This window comes from Bos grunniens, chromosome 15 (genome assembly GCF_055505025.1).
Source record: "Bos grunniens cultivar Pamir isolate PY7600 chromosome 15, Bosgru_T2T1.0, whole genome shotgun sequence".
NCBI lineage: Eukaryota > Metazoa > Chordata > Mammalia > Artiodactyla > Bovidae > Bos > Bos grunniens.
Window position 1 is genome coordinate 50,659,234 of NC_141179.1, and position 16,223 is coordinate 50,675,456.

General features: G+C 38.0%; 1 protein-coding gene and 1 pseudogene across 2 annotated transcripts; one reads left to right on the forward strand and one right to left on the reverse strand.

Moving 5' to 3' along the window:
• Window positions 1-215: 215 nt before the first annotated feature.
• Window positions 216-1,933, forward strand: LOC147358126 (olfactory receptor 51A7-like; annotated as a pseudogene). The gene has a single exon (XR_015142136.1). The product of XR_015142136.1 is annotated as an olfactory receptor 51A7-like (transcript).
• Window positions 1,934-11,283: 9,350 nt separating this feature from the next.
• Window positions 11,284-12,321, reverse strand: LOC147358127 (olfactory receptor 51T1-like). The gene has a single exon (XM_086342049.1). The coding sequence runs from the start codon at window positions 12,319-12,321 to the stop codon at window positions 11,284-11,286; it is 1,038 nt and encodes a 345-aa protein (XP_086198175.1).
• Window positions 12,322-16,223: the final 3,902 nt, after the last annotated feature.

The following is a 16,223-nucleotide window of genomic DNA, read 5'->3' on the forward strand; positions in this document are numbered from 1 at the left end:
ATCTCCTGTTCATCAGTAAGTGTATGAAATTTCACAGATAAACATTTATTTTTAAGTTCACATAAAAATGGAACAAATATTTTGAAAGTGAAACTATGTGTAAAAATTGTCTAAAGAATGTCTAGGACAGAGTAATAGTTTCTGATGTTTTCTCTTTTTAATCTCTCTAACATATTTATTCCTTTGTTTCCCTCTTTCAGCTTGTTAAGAGCCATCTCTCATTTTCATCTCTTGATCTGACTGAGCAAGTGTTGAGTTTATACCTTTATGATGTCACAGCTGTTTCTACTTGGTGGATGGTGTTACCAACAATGGTAGCAAGTTCTACAGAGAGTTTGCAAGTGAAATCAGCTTTAGAAGCCTGGCCTGAAAAGTGTTTGGAGCAAACATCTCTAGAAATTGGAGAAACCACTTCCTAACTGCTTTACTAAAATCTATTTCTTGCCGTTTTTTTTCTTTTCTTCTTAATTCTACCTTCATTTTGGATCAAGCAGAAAGAGCTACCCTATAGTTCAGCCTGACTGTATAAATCGTTTAATTAGATTATAGGTGGGGAGGAGCAAAACCTAATAGTAAAAGGGGAATTTATTTGCAGGACATATCTTTGTGTGGGTACTTTTTTTCTCCGGACCTGATGGGGAAGTGTGACATCCATGGTTCTCCTTGTCAGTTAACATTATCTGACTATATTATCAATAGTCTGTTTGTAAGAAATACCTCATTCTTTTACTCTATTATGAGAAGTCTTTCAAAACGTCTTTATTCCTCGTTCTTTTATTCCTTTATTCTTTTATGAGAAGTCTTTCAAAACCGTGTTTTCTCTGTTTATGTCTCAGACAAAAGTGCTGAAGGAAGGGAGAAGTGCATAACAGACCTACGCTGAAAGTGCCATTTCAGATCTGGGAATAAATACTTCCCAATCAATTTATCATGCGCACTCTCAGTTCCTCTAAGGTGGAGATCACCACCTTCTTCCTGATTGGAATCCCAGGACTGGAGCATGTTCACGTATGGATCTCTGTCCCCATCTGCCTCATGTACCTGGTGGCCATTCTTGGCAATTGCACCACCCTCTTCGCCATCAGGACAGAGCCCCCACGCCATGCACCCATGTACTACTTCCTTTCCAAGCTGGCTGTCTCTGACCTGAGACTGTCCCTCTCATCCCTCCCCACTATGCTGTTGATCTTTGCTCTCAATGCCACAGGAATTTCCCCAAGTGCCTGCTTTGCTCAAGAATTCTTTATCCATGGATTCACAAATCTGGAGTCCTCAGTGCTCCTGGTCATGTCTTTTGTTCACTTTTTGGCCAGCCACAACCCCCTGAGATACAGCTCCATCCTCCCCAATGCCAGAGTGGCCAAAATGGGTCTGGTGTTCCTCATTAAAAGCATGCTCTTAGTGCTCCCATTTCCTTTCACTCTTAAAAGTTTGACCTATTGTAGGAAGAGCCTACTTTCTCACTCTCACTGTCTCCATCAAGATGTCATGAAGCTTGCCTGCTCTGACAACACAGTCAACTTTTTCTATGGCTTCTTTGTTGCTCTCTTTATGATGACAGACAGTATGTTCATTGCTGTGTTCTATGTATTCATCCTGAAGACTGTGATGAGAATTTGATCCCACAAGGAGCAGCTCAAGGCCCTCAACACCTGTGTCTCCCACATCTGTGCTGTGCTCATCTTCTACATGCCCATCATTGCTTTGGCTTCCATGCACTGCTTTGGCAAGCTCAAGTGCCCAGTGGCCATGATCCTCATTGCTGACATTTTCTTGCTAGTGCCACCTTTGATGAATCCCATTGTCTACTGTGTGAAGACACAGCAAATTCCTGAGAAGGTTCTGGGGAAATTTGGTCTAAAATAAAGGTATGCGGAAAAGTGAGGCAGGGTCAGCCAGGTTCAGGGAATAAAACAACACCTTTCTAAGCAAAGTATTATGGATGGGTCATTCTTATCTTTCCTAATCATGATTGTAATCAGTACAACAACATGTGGTCTGGGCATTGAGGTCTGTGAGCTTAGGACTTACATGGGCATTTATAGGTATGTATGGGATAATTTTGTAATATAATTAAAATCATGAACCAATACATGGATGTGGAATTTTAGTTACAGTGTTTACAACACACGGATGTAAAAATGGAAGTAGAGATTGTTTTCCCTTATAGAGAATGAATATCAGAGAAGCTGGAGTCTAAAGACATTACTCCAAACCAGTTACTGATTTTCTTTCGTGCAGCCTTCAGACATGTATTTACTGTGGGGACTCAGTTTAAATTCTTGATTTCCCATTTAAATTTAAAAAGTCTGTTTTCAAATATGAGTTGCTTGTATATTTGCTCCCTTTGCTCTTGTTTTTTTTTTTTATTTTATTTTTTAAATTTTACCTTGGGTTATAGTTGATTTGGGCTTCCCTTGTGGCTCAGCTGGTAAAGAATCTGCCTGCAAAGTGGGAGACCTGGGTTTGACCTCTGGGTTGGGAAGATCCCCTGGAGAAGGGAAAGGCTACCCACTCCAGTATTCTGGCCTGGAGAATTCCATGGACTATGGTCCATGGGGTCGCAAAATGTCGGATACGACTGGGTAGCTTTCACTTTTCATAGTTGATTCACAATGTGGTGTTAGTTTCAGGTATACAGCCAAGTGATTCAGTTACATATTCTTTTTCAGATATTTTTCCCATTTATGTTAATACAGAATATTGAGTAGTGTTTTTCATGTTATATAGTAGGTCTTTATTAATTATCTCTCTTATATACAGTAGTATGTATTTTAATTGCAAATTTCTAATTTATTTATCCTCACCACCTTTCCCCTTTGATAACCTAACTCTGTCTTCTAAGTCTGTGAGTCTGTTTTTGTTTTGTAAATAAGTTCATTTGTATCTTTTTATAGATTACACATGTAAGTGGTATCACATGATACTTGCCTTTCTCTATCTGGCTTACTTCACTTAGTATGATAATCTCCAGGTCCCTCCATGTTGCTGCAAACTGCATTATTTCACTCTTTCTAACGGCTGAGTAATATCTCACTGTATAAATATACCATATCTTCTTTATGCATTCATCTGTCTGTGGACATTTAGGTTGCTCCCATGTCTTGGCTATTGTAAATAGTGCTGTTATGAACATTGGGGTGCATGAATCTCTTTGAGTTGGTGTTTTCTCTGGATATATGCCAAGGAGTGGGATTGCTGGAACATATGGTAACTATCAGTTCCTGGGTTGGGAAGATCCCCCGGAGGAGGGCATGGCAATCCACTCCAGTATTCTTGCCTGGAGAATCCCATGGACATAGGAGCCTGCTGGGCTACATTACATAGGGTCTCACAGAGTCAGACACAACTGAAGCAACATAGCAGGCATGCAAGCATGGTAACTATATTTTAGTTTTTTAAGAAACTTCCATACTGTCTTCATAGTGACTGCACCAATTTACATTCCCACTAACAGTATAAGAGGATTCCATTTTCTCTATACCCTTTTGTTATCTATAGATTTTTTGATGATGGCTATTCTGACCAGTGTGAGGTGATACCTCATTGTAGTTTAGTTTTGATATACATTTCTCTAATAATCAGTGATGTTGTCTTTGCTCTATTCTTAACCATCAAATAGAGACAAAGTGGCTCAGTGGTAAAGAATCTGCCTGCCAATGCAGGTGACGCAGGAGACATGGGTTTGATTCCTGGATCAGGAAGATCCCCTGGAGGAGGAACTGTCAACTCATCCCAGTATTCTTGCCTGGAAAATCCCACTGACAGAGGAACCTGATATACTATAATCTATGGGGTCACAGAGAGTCAGACACAGTTGAGCATGCGTGCAGCCTTGAACTGACAATAAACTCATAATATTCTTTAAGATAGAGTAGGTATGCTTTTCTTTTCCTCTAACTTACAACAGGATTCCAAAAAGCCATATTTACTAAAAGAACAGAGGGGCAGTTCTGCTATTAGTAAGAAATAGGAAAGCTATTAATAGTAGCATGGTAATTTTTAAAGCACTGATAATTCTTAGATGCCTTAAAATATATGTTCTAAAATAATGATTTCAATGCTTTTAGATACTTGGTATTTTGGTATTTGGTATTTGGCATGTTCAATTACACTAAGAATGCTAGAAATAATTTTGAGCTAATAGAGAAAATGACATATTAGACATACATTAAGGAATATAAAATAATATTCATGCATATATAATTGCACTTTTAAAAAGGTAAATTATTTCCTATAAATTATGTCATTTGGTTTTTGTTCATGTTTTACTCACGAGTATTTAGTTGGGGACAAAAATAGAAAGCATAAAATTTAGAATAAGCTAACCAACAATTCAGAGAAGGCAATGGCAACCCACTTCAGTACTCTTGCCTGGAAAATCCCATGGACAGAGGAGCCTGGTAGGCTGCAGTCTATAGCGTCGCATAGAGTCAGACACGACTGAGAGACTTCACTTTCACTTTTCATTTTTCATGCATTGGAGAAGGAAATGGCAACCCACTCCAGTGTTCTTGCCTGGAGAATCCCAGGGAGGGCGGAGCCTGTTGGGCTGCAGTCTATGGGGTCTCACAGATTCAGACATGACTGAAGCACCCTAGCAGCAACCAACAATTTGTACTGTGCAGTGAGAGAAAATTACTGTTAGTAAATTTCAGTGTTTTACTTTGTGAGTCAAAGTCATAAATAATTAATAGTATTGATGTTCCCAAAAAGCATTTGAAGAAGTTGTTCTCAGATGGCTAAATATTACTATAGATTTGATGTCCCCAGGTGAATTTCACTGAGTTCTTGTTCAAAAACTGATGTCTCAATGTCTATAGCTTCTTTAGGAAAATGAAGGACAACCTTTTGTACATCCTCCCAGTTTGTACTATTAATTCTCTGAGGACCCTAACAGTTTCCAATTATGTTATGTTTATTAGTTCACATGTCTGCCTCTCTTTCCTGTAATTCATTTCTTTAAAACAACTGCACACATCACACTGATTGGCATATCTCCAGCACTTGTATGGAAATGACATCTGAATAGTAGTCTGACACATTTCTCAACTCTCAACACATTTTATTGCTGAACAACAGCAGTAAAAACTCTTAACAATTCAGAATATGATGATAAATTTCAGGCATACAGAATATCTGGAATGATAGAAAACCTATTGCCAAAATCATTAAGGAGTAACTATACATTTTAGGTTAAAGAAGCTTCCTAAAAAACAGTTAATGTTCTGTTTAACCACAAGAAAGAGCAAATACATTGTCGTGAAAAACATGAGAAAGAATACTTATTCTCTTTTTAGTGTTTACCCTCAACTCAGAAATTCAAATCCTTACAATAACTCAAGTCATAAGATGTCAGTAAACGTTTCTTGATCAGAAGAGTAAATACGTTTCAGTTTGTCACTTTTCCTCAATTACCATACAGGTTTAACGCATTTTCAATCAAGCTCCCAGTAGCATATTTAGAAATTCACCCAATAACTCCAAAAATAGATGTATAAGATTAAACTAAAGAGTATGATAATAATAAATAAAAATTGTAACAAGGCTCTTTATAATAAGAACAACTATTACTCAGCTATAAATTCTGTGTAGTTTGATCAATGAATCAATGGGAAAAACAAGGAAATATAAAAAACACACTTCAGTATACCATACATGATATGAAAACTAAATATATAATTAAGGAATATCAAAACAATATTGAAATAGGTTGACTATTCAAACAATTATGGTAGAAAAAATCAGCACCTATTTAAACTACACATGTGTTTGTGATCTTTAATCACACACAAAAATAAGATAAATGAATAAATATGTTCAAAGCTAAATTTTAAATCTACTTTAAGTAAATAAATTAACCTCTGGATGGGAACAATTTTCTAAAGAAATAAGAAAAATGTAAAAGCTGAAAGGAAAAGTGAAAAGCAATTAGATATTTGAATGGCTTTTAAATCATTACAATTTAGAAGATAATAATATGATATATGCAACATTCACCATTTACTAGGTACCAGACTTTGGGCTAAATATTTACCTGCATTAACTCCATTAATTTTTGCAAGAGCATGGTAGATTTTATGAGTTCCCCCCTGTTATGGGGATTAAGAATTTAAAGCTTTGAGCAGTTAGCTTATCCAGGGACACAGAACTATGGTGTTAGAAACTTGAATCTACCCCAGACAGTGTGTTTCCAGAGCCTACAAACTAATCCATTCAATTTAACAATTCAAATCCTATGTGTGGTCAAATATGTATTTATAAGAATATATTTTAAGAATTATTTTCTATAATAAAAATGCTATAAAATATTTAAATGTTAAATAATAGGAAGTATAATATAAACCATGATATACAACTAATATTAAATATTATTCACCCATACAACTCAGCAGTCAGGACTAAGTGGTATTTGCTAAACACTAAATTAGATGTTTAGGATTAAATGAAAATAAAACATAGGCCTACTCTCAAGCTTATAGTCTGGTGGTAGGGAGAAAAAACAAATAGTTAAATTCACTGAGTAAAGTACGGTAAGTTTAAGCATGAATGTAAGAAAGCACAAATAAAAGAATGGCAGTTTGCCTTTTTTAGTGAAGAATCAGAGGAAAGCTTCCTAAAGGAAGTTAATCTAATATAAAATATGATTTAATGGAGAATAGTGAGTAACATCAGGCAAATCTACAAGTAGAAATATATGTTGAACTATACACTACTACCCTGGTTCATAAATATATGTTTTACATGTACTACGTTGGCTTATTAAAGAGAGTTTAGGTCATAGATCATATAATATTTCTCAGTGGTAGAATTGTGAATGATTTTGTTATCTTTTAAATACTTTTCTGTATTTCCCAATATATTCACAAAAGTTTAATTATATATAAATATACATATATATGACATTTATAATTTTTTAAGAAAAACCCAAATATATTAAATGCATTGCTTGAAATAACACCAAAATGCAAAGTCATCTACTAATAGCAACTACTATAGAGTACACTGATGAAAGTGTTTCAACACTGAGCAGGCAATTTTGGTATTGAGCAATTGAATTTTGAGTTGAATATGAAAAGTACCTTCGGAGGAATGAAAGATTAACACACAGAGCAGGCTGCTTTATATACTGACCATCATAAAACTGGAAGAACGATTACACATTTCTATAATTGCTCACCCAAAACGTTCAGAACTCAGAATTTTTTATACTTTAGAAAGGCCCTGTAACACTTGGGGCCTTACCCTGTATTCTAACACAGTTATATTACTGAAGTGAAATGTGTTAATATTCACACAATTGAAACAAATAATGTCCATAAGTATATTCACAACAGTTCATGTTAGCTTTGTTGTTTGCTTCTAATGCATTTGGGTATCAGACTTATGAAAATTTTAAATATATATATATATATGTACTTTTCCAGATGTTTTTAAATATATGAATTGTGAAGTGTTGTGGATCTACAAAAAAAAGAAAAGGAAAACAAATTTTAGAAATCTCTTTCAAAGAAGCAATTAAAAAGCCATTGTTATTGGTAAGAACTGGTGAAGGAATGTTTGGATGGTTAGCTTAGGGTGTGGTGTGGGCTGTCTGCTCTGCCACAGGATGGTTTCAGAGTGATAGTCTCTGCTGTAGTGCGATGCTCTTTAAAGAAAAACATTTTTCTTTCTTGTTTCATAGTTCTTCATTTCCACCAGCCTTTCATAGCTGCTATACAAGCCCTCTTTCCTCTCTAGGCAGAATAATGTCTGGACTCAAAAATATAAATATTGAAAAACATTGGTTGGCATTTTATGTCATTCCCTGGAGTCCTCAAAGGGTACTGTGTAACCTCATCTAGAACATGCCCAGTTCTGTGACAGTTTTTCTGCCTCACCTCATTCCTACAATTCTTACCTAAACTCACAAAATTCTCTTACTTAAGTCCCCTTCCTTAAGTTTTTTTTTTTTTTTTTTATTCTGGGCTTACTAATAGGCTGCCTGACTAATAAAAATCTCTTCCATTATTAATCCTTTTTTTCTATGATGAGGTATAGATATTTTATGTCTATACCTTGGGACTATTGAACTTTTACATAATAGTTATATTCTATCCCATTGAAGGGTTTATAACCAAAGAGACATTTGGCAGCAACATGAAGATGCAACATTGAAATCTGAAATACTGAATTGTGGTATGATGAAATATAAAGGTTTCCCACAAAATGCCCAAGGCCAAAACAGCTTCTTTGCTGTGATGCTGGTCTTGGAGTCTAAAAAAACAAATGTTATTTCCATTTGCACTACTTTCTGCATGTTCATACATTGATTTTTCTCCACGTAAAATACTGGCTTCAGGCATACACGTTTGTGTGACATTTAAATGATTCCAGTGAGATATCAAAAAAAAATCTGAATATTCTGTATAAAAAGGAAATCATACAGATAATATTCACTATAAACAATACGTGGATATCATTGCTTATGGTTAGAGAAAAGCAGGTTGGGGTTTGGGCAAAGCAGAGTTACAGGCTTGTTAGTGCTTGAGCTGAACAGAAAGCTGAGGCAAACATACCAGAATTTGGGAGTGGGGTTCCCTGTCTGGTTTTCCAGGCAAGAATACCAGAGTGGGTTGCTATTTCCTTCTCCAGTGGACCACGGGTTGTCAGAACTCTTCACTGGGACCTGTCCATCTTGGATGGCTCTGCGCAGCCTGGCTCATAACTTCATTGAGTTATGCAAGCCCCATCACCAGGACAACGCTGTGATCCATGAAGTTACAATACTTTGGCCGCCTGATGCGAAGAACTGACTCATTGAAAAAGACCCTGATTATGGGGGGAAATGAAGGTAAAAGGAGAAGGGGATGGCAGAGGGTGAGATGATTAGATAACATTACTGAATCAATGGACATGAATTTGAGCAAACTCTGAGAGATAGGGGACTTCAGAGGAGCCAGGCATGCTGCAGTCCATGGAGTCACAAAGAGTCAGACACAACTTAGAGATTAAACAACAACAACTCCCTGTCTACTAGAAATAGGAAGCTGGCTTAGAGGGAGGAGATAAGTGGCTTAGATCAGAGTGTCCGTTTGGTCCATTGAGCTTACACATGAATTTCTGAGTGGAATTAAGATTTCATAACCCTTTGTGTGAAACAAAAGTTAGGAGAATTCTCTCAATATCCTGTCAACTCTATATTGAGGTTCAGTTCAGTTCAGTCGCACAGTCGTGTCCGACTCTTTGCAACCCCATGAACTGCAGCATGCCAGGCCTCCCTGTCCAACACCAACTCCCGGAGTTGACTCAGATTCATGTCCATCAGGTCGGTGATGCCATCCAGCCATCTCATCCTCTGTCGTCCCCTTTTCCTCCTGTCTTCATTCCCTCCCAGCATCAGAGTCTTTTCCAATGAGTCAACTCTTCACATGAGGTGGCCAAAGTATTGGAGTTTCAGCTTCAGCATCATTCCTTCCAAAGAACACCCAGGACTGATCTCCTTTACAATGGACTGGTTGGATCTTCCTGCAGTCCAAGGGACTCTTAAGAGTCTTCTCCAACACCACAGTTCAAAAGCACCAATTCTTCGGCGCTCAGCTTTTTTCACAGTCCAACTCTCACATCCATACATGACTACTGGAAAACCATAGCCCTGACTAGATGGACCTTTGTTGGCAAAGTAATGTCTCTGCTTTTGAATATGCTATCTAGGTTGGTCATAACTTTCCTTCCAAGGAGTAAGCGTCTTTTAATTTCATGGCTGCAGTCACCATCTGCAGTGATTTTGGAGCCCCCCAAAATAAAGTCTGACACTGTTTCCACTGTTTCCCCATCTATTTCCCATGAAGTGATGGGACCAGATGCCATGATCTTAGTTTTCTGAATGTTGAGCTTTAAGCCAACTTTTTCACTCTCCTCTTTCATTTTCATCAAGAGGCTCTTTAGTTCTTCTTACCTCTCTGCCATAAGGGTGGTGCAATCTGTATATCTGAGGTTATTGATATTTCTTCTGGCAATCTTGATTCCAGCTTGTGCTTCTTCCAGCCCAGCGTTTCTCATGATGTACTCTGCATAGAAGTTAACTAAGCAGGGTGACAATATACAGCCTAGACGTACTCCTTTACTTTTTCACAAAATAAATATTGTTAATAGAGGTAACCCACATGTGTCATATTAAAAACTATCAGAACCACTGTGCACTTCTATGGTAACAAGTACACAAAAAGGTCAAGGAGCCTAACAGTTAGGGAGAAAATTAACAACTCAAGAAACCAAAGTGAATAGAGAGCAGTTTCAGTCCTGAGGTACAGTAGGTACTGAAGAGGGGCATAGAATCAGAATCAGAGCTATATTAAACTGTCAAGGCAGTGGGAAAATAATAAAACGCAATGTGTGATTTTATAAATTGCACTCATTGGAGTTGTAACAAATCAGAACTTGGAAAGTTTCATTTTTGTTAAGGAGGGAAAAGACTAAAGGGAAAAAACAAAAAGACAAATTCAGGGCATGTATCCAGAAGGAGGCAGTGGTCTCTGGAAGTGATTTAGGAAATGAAGCCAGTGTACAATAATTACCTAGTTAATTACAAATTTCTATGTGTGAACCTTTGCATACACATGTAACTCTTCTGTTTACCAGCTCAACCAAAAATCTTCAATTACCACTGGGAAATTTGACCACAGAAACAAATGGTTTTGTTCAGTGAATGAAAAATAAAATTATTGTCATTTATTTTGGTCTTAGAATTATCATTTTTAAGCAGATAATTAAATTGTTTGACTGAATGGATGAAGATGACTTCACTCTGTGTGTGTTTAGTCTTTCTGTGCTTTTAATATGCACAAAAGTCCACATAGTGGTTTTAAATGTTTGAAGGCTGTGCTGTGCTGTGCTTAGTCGCTCAGTCATGTCTGACTCTTTGCCACCCCATGGACTCTAGCCTGCCAGGCTCCTCTGTCCGTGGGGATTCTCCAGGAAAGAATACTGGAGTGGGTTGCCATGCCCTCCTCCAAGGGATCTTTCTAACCCAGGGATCAAACCTAGGTCTCCCACACTGCAGGCAGATTCTTTACCAACTGAGCTACCAGGGAAGCCCCAAATGTTTGAGGGACTAATACACAATTAATTTGGTTTTGAATATTGTTTATTTGTTTGAACTCTTTGATAAATTTAGGGGATTCTCATCTTCCTACTCCTATAATTTTACTGAAATTGTCTTAGTAACTACAGTGCCTGAGGATGACATGGATATAAATCCCTCTCCTACTTAAATATACTTTATGTACTGACAATTTCTCCCCTTCAGTCCCATGATCCTCTAAGACCCCTCACATTACGGCTCCATGAACCTTTAGTTTGAAGTAGCTGGAGCATAGCCTGGCGGATCGTCCTGGTCTTCAAGCTGTAAATGATAGGGTTCACTACAGGTGGTAAGAGCAAATAAACATTGGCCAAAATACTACAGATCACCCTCGGAGTAGAGCTAAGGAGGCGATGTGTAAAGGACAGGCTGATCATTGGCACATAGAAAATAGTGACAGCACAGATGTGACACACACAAGTGTTGAGAGCTTTTTTTTGCTTCTTGGGGGCCACGATGCTCAGGACAGCACGGATTATCAGGACATAGGAGACAAGAATGAACATTAAGTCAGTACCAGTCATGTAGAGCTGAAGAAACAAGCCCAAAAAGCTGTTGATCCAGGGGTTGGAATATGTATCTCTGATTATATCTGGGTGGTAACAAAATGGATGGGAAAGCTCCTTTCTTTCCTGGAAAGATACACTCTTCAAGGCTAGAAGCATGGGAAAGATGAAAATTAGTTGTCGTATGCAAATGAATAGTCCGATCACCATGATCATCATGTCTTTGAGGACAGTGGCATATTTCAGTGGGTTACAGATAGCCATGAAGCGGTCAAAAGCCATAATTGCCAGCACTGAGGACTCCAGGAAGGAGAAAGCATGTACAAAGAACATTTGAATGAGGCAAGCTTTAAAGCTGATTTCCCGGGCATGAAACCAGAGAACCCCAAGCACAGTGGGGAGGGTCGTGATGGTCAGACACAAATCAGCAGCTGACAGCATAGAGAGGAAATAGTACATGGGCTTGTGGAGATGCTGCTTAACAAAGATGACAAACAGGATCATAGTATTTCCCAAGAGAGCAATGATGTAGAGACAGCAGACAGGGATGGAGATCCAGACATGAGCGAGTTCCAGCCCAGGGAATGCAGTGAGGAGGAAGGTTGAAGGGGAGGATGTGGTGTTATTGAAAATCATCATGGTGGGTTGAGGACATGCCCTGAAAAAAGAGATAACAATAATAGTATTTGTCATATTGGTCCTTTTTCAAGCACTAACTCTTCTATAAACTCTTCCCAAATTACACATGTCTCTGTATTCAAAACCTCCAATTTAATCATGATACCTATCACATAATTCTCCAGTATCTTAAATTTTTCTTATCAGACTTGGTCCTGTTTTTCTTTCTCTACCATCTCCCAATTAAAACCATCAATCTCTCTAGGTTCATCCCACCCTATTGCCCAGACCAGCCCTGACTTGAAGTAGGAAATACTTATAGACATGTCACACACATGCACACGCACCAACAAAACAGCAACTGTGATTACAACTGTTGGGTCTTAGTATTAAATCTCCAAGCTGGGACTTCTCTGGTGGTCCAGCTGGTAAGACTATGAGCTTCTGCTGCAGGAACAATGGGTTCCATTCCTGGTTGGGGAGCTAAGATCCCACATGCTGTGTGGTGCACTCAAGAAAAAAAGTCTCCAAGCTATATGAGTTGTTATAGAAGTAATGGAGAAGTGCTTAAGGGCACTTCTTAAGGGCACCTGTGAAAGCATACTTCATAATGTTCTTGCTGGAAGATGGGCTAGGATTTTATATCCAGAAATACCCTTGTACCTGAGTTATTAGCCATTCTCTCCTAGTGGACTCTATTGGAAATGTCCTTTAGGTATCAGAGCTTCTTTATTTCTTTTCCTTTAATGGAGTAGCTTCCTTAATTCCTCTCTCCTCTACTCCACATCATCTTGTGCTCTAATTCTGTTTCTCTGAATCCTGTTCCTGGTCTACTGAAAAAGCAAGACGTTGTATCCCTTTTCTCCAAGCTTACACTTTAGCACTTCTTTCTACTCCTTCCCATAGGTCTCTACCATGTAACTTGTAACCAACTCACTGTGAGTAGATTTCCCTAAAGAATCCTGTGAAAAATTTCAAATCATATTCTAGAATACATGATTTGAAGCATCCTAATCTAAGGATTGGAGAAGGCAATGGCACACCACTCCAGTACTCTTGCCTGGAAAATCCCATGGACAGAGGAGCTTGGAAGGCTGCAGTCCATGGGGTCGCTGAGGGTTGGACACGACTGAGCGACTTCACTTTCACTTTTCACTTTCATGCATTGGAGAAGGAAATGGCAACCCACTCCAGTGTTCTTGCCTGGAGAATCCCAGGGACGGCGGAGCCTGGTGGGCTGCTGCCTAGGGGGTCGCACAGAGTTGGACATGACTGAAGCGACTTAGCAGCAGCAGCAGCAGCAATCTAGGGATAGTGGGTAAGGCTAGACATAATATTTGTATAAAAAAATGTGAGAAGCCCTCAGCAAAATGAAATGAATGACTGTAAAAAGCATTAATGGAATGGAAGTAGGGACTAAGAGCTTAAAGAGAGACAGAGACAGACAGGATGAGGTGCTATCATAAAGTGGAATATCAGGTAGTTCGCTGAGTGAGAAAGCCCATAGAATAATAGCTGCAAACACACACACACACACACACACACACACAGATGATGTCATAAGGGAGGCAAAATCTGTAACTGATATTTAAGACAAGCATTGCTATTCTATTTAGGACTCTTTCAATAAGCTCTAATGTCATTGCTCATTTTAATTTTTTACTTGGGACATTTAGTTATCAAGAAAAAAAAAAAGGAATGATATACCTAGCCTAACCATTGTGTAGATACAGCCAATCATAATATTCTTACTCTTATTTTTCACTAGTCTAGGCTTTCTGCCCCAGTGACAGAATAGATTCAAGGAATTTGTGAGTAGCAGATCCTTCCAGTTGTTTTATAAAGATAAATGAGGGATTGCTGGTTATTTTCTTCCCATCCTTCAATCTACTCTAGATGGTTACAGATAAAATTACTTGTTACACCAAAGGAAAAAAAAACATTAATTGCTTTTTCTGCTATAATATTTAGTATTGTTATATTATAGTTGATTGAGAATAAAACACAAAGAATCAGGAAGACTAGTGACAACTTCTTTTCAATTTGATAAGCAAAGATATTAAAAGTGAATTCCTTTTCTGTGATAACCATCCTGGAATCTCCCTGCAATAAAGTGGCTTAATCTACTGACTGTCTTTCAACAGTGTTTTACATATGCTTTTTATTACATTAGTATTCTATTGGTTGACCACATTTCTTTCTTCCTCTAAAATTCTGGCTCTTTGGACATAAAACATATGTGTTCATCTTTATATTTTCTCCAGAGACAAAGCATGGTGATAAAACTTCAGATAAACTAGTTTTCATTAGGTGTATTAACAGGTATATAGATAGATAATAGAGACATAGATAAAGACTGCTAAGTCACTTCAGTCGTGTGCGACTCTGTGCGACCCCATAGACAGCAGCCCACCAGGCTCCCCCGTCCTTGGGATTCTCCAGGCAAGAACACTGGAGTGGGTTGCCATTTCCTTCTCCAATGCATGAAAGTGAAAAGTGAAAGTGAAGTTGCTCAGTCGTGTCCGACCCTCAGCGACCCCATGGACTGCAGCCTTGCAGGCTCCTCCATCCATGGGATTTTCCAGGCAAGAGTACTGGAGTGGGGTCCCATTGCCTTCTCCAGATAAAGACTAGATTAGAGAAATACAAATTGAGACTGGAAGTTTTGAGGGCAAATTGTTTCCGTAGATATGGGGAGCATAAGGAGCATATTGGGAGAAGAAGGAGGGTAAGTTAAGAGAAAAGGAAAAGAATTAAAGTCTCTTATATGTGTCACCATTTGTTAGCCAATTTATATGTAATTTTATATAATACCAGGAAAAATTGATACAAATGTTTATTCTTCTATTTTAGAGAAAGGAAATGAAAATGACAAGGTAAAATTGTACATACACATTCAAAATTCAAAGCCAAATTTACTAACTGAAAAATCCATTAAACCATTTTTTATTAAACCATAGACCATGTGAGAAATCAGGCTTATGAGAGAAGTTAAACAGTTGAACACTGTGATATTCTTCCTTGAAAATGAAAGAACAGTTTCTATTATATACTAGTATGTGACTTAGAGGAAGTATAGAGATGAGAAATAAGTAAAACACAGAACAATGTCCTTATGGCTTATTTAAAGAATATTTGTGGAGTCAATCAGTATAAAAATATGCATGGATGTCCACATATATTTGTATTGTGTATACCTCCATGTGCTGGTGGATGTAGAGAGGAGTTTTAGAATGGGAATGTCATCAAAATATGACCAAAAATCAGACATCAATTATCTTCTTTTATTTGAAATGTATCTCATAAAGGACAAAAAGATAATATGAAATGATATGAGGGGTTAGGAGGAAAGGAGATGCATTTCAGTTCATTATGCTACTGGAAAAATCATTTCCAATGGGATAGGGATATGTAGGCAGGAGAAGGAGAAGGCTTTCTCTCCAGCTCATGTAAGCCCATGCACTCTGGAACAAGTTATAGGACAAAGCTAGGTGCCTAGTTTTGTCAAGATTTTCTCCCTACTGCCTACTAACGAGAAGAGTAGGTAGTGCTTTATAGCACCAGTTGTCAACCTGACAGGTCAGGCAGAAGGTAACATCTATCAATTCACATACAGAAAGCTAGATTGAATGACTTGGATAAGATCCACCCAACTAAAATATGTAGTGATCCAAAGGACAGCATCACTGCTTACTGGCATGAGTAAAGTACAGACCAATCCCCACCTTTATCCATTCATTTCTCAACACTGAAATCTATTCTTTCTACAATCTGGAATCCTGTCACGACAGATCCAGGCCATATTAACCTGAAACTTCGCCTCCATTTCTCTGTACCACTTTATGGTTGGATCTTACATTTGACTCAATAATGAGGTATGGTTGATATTGATCGGTAAGTTACATATGCAAGCACCATCTCCTTTTTCTGCCTTGAGCGTGAGTTTCTTAAAGGTTTGGAAATGCCTGATTTTCTTC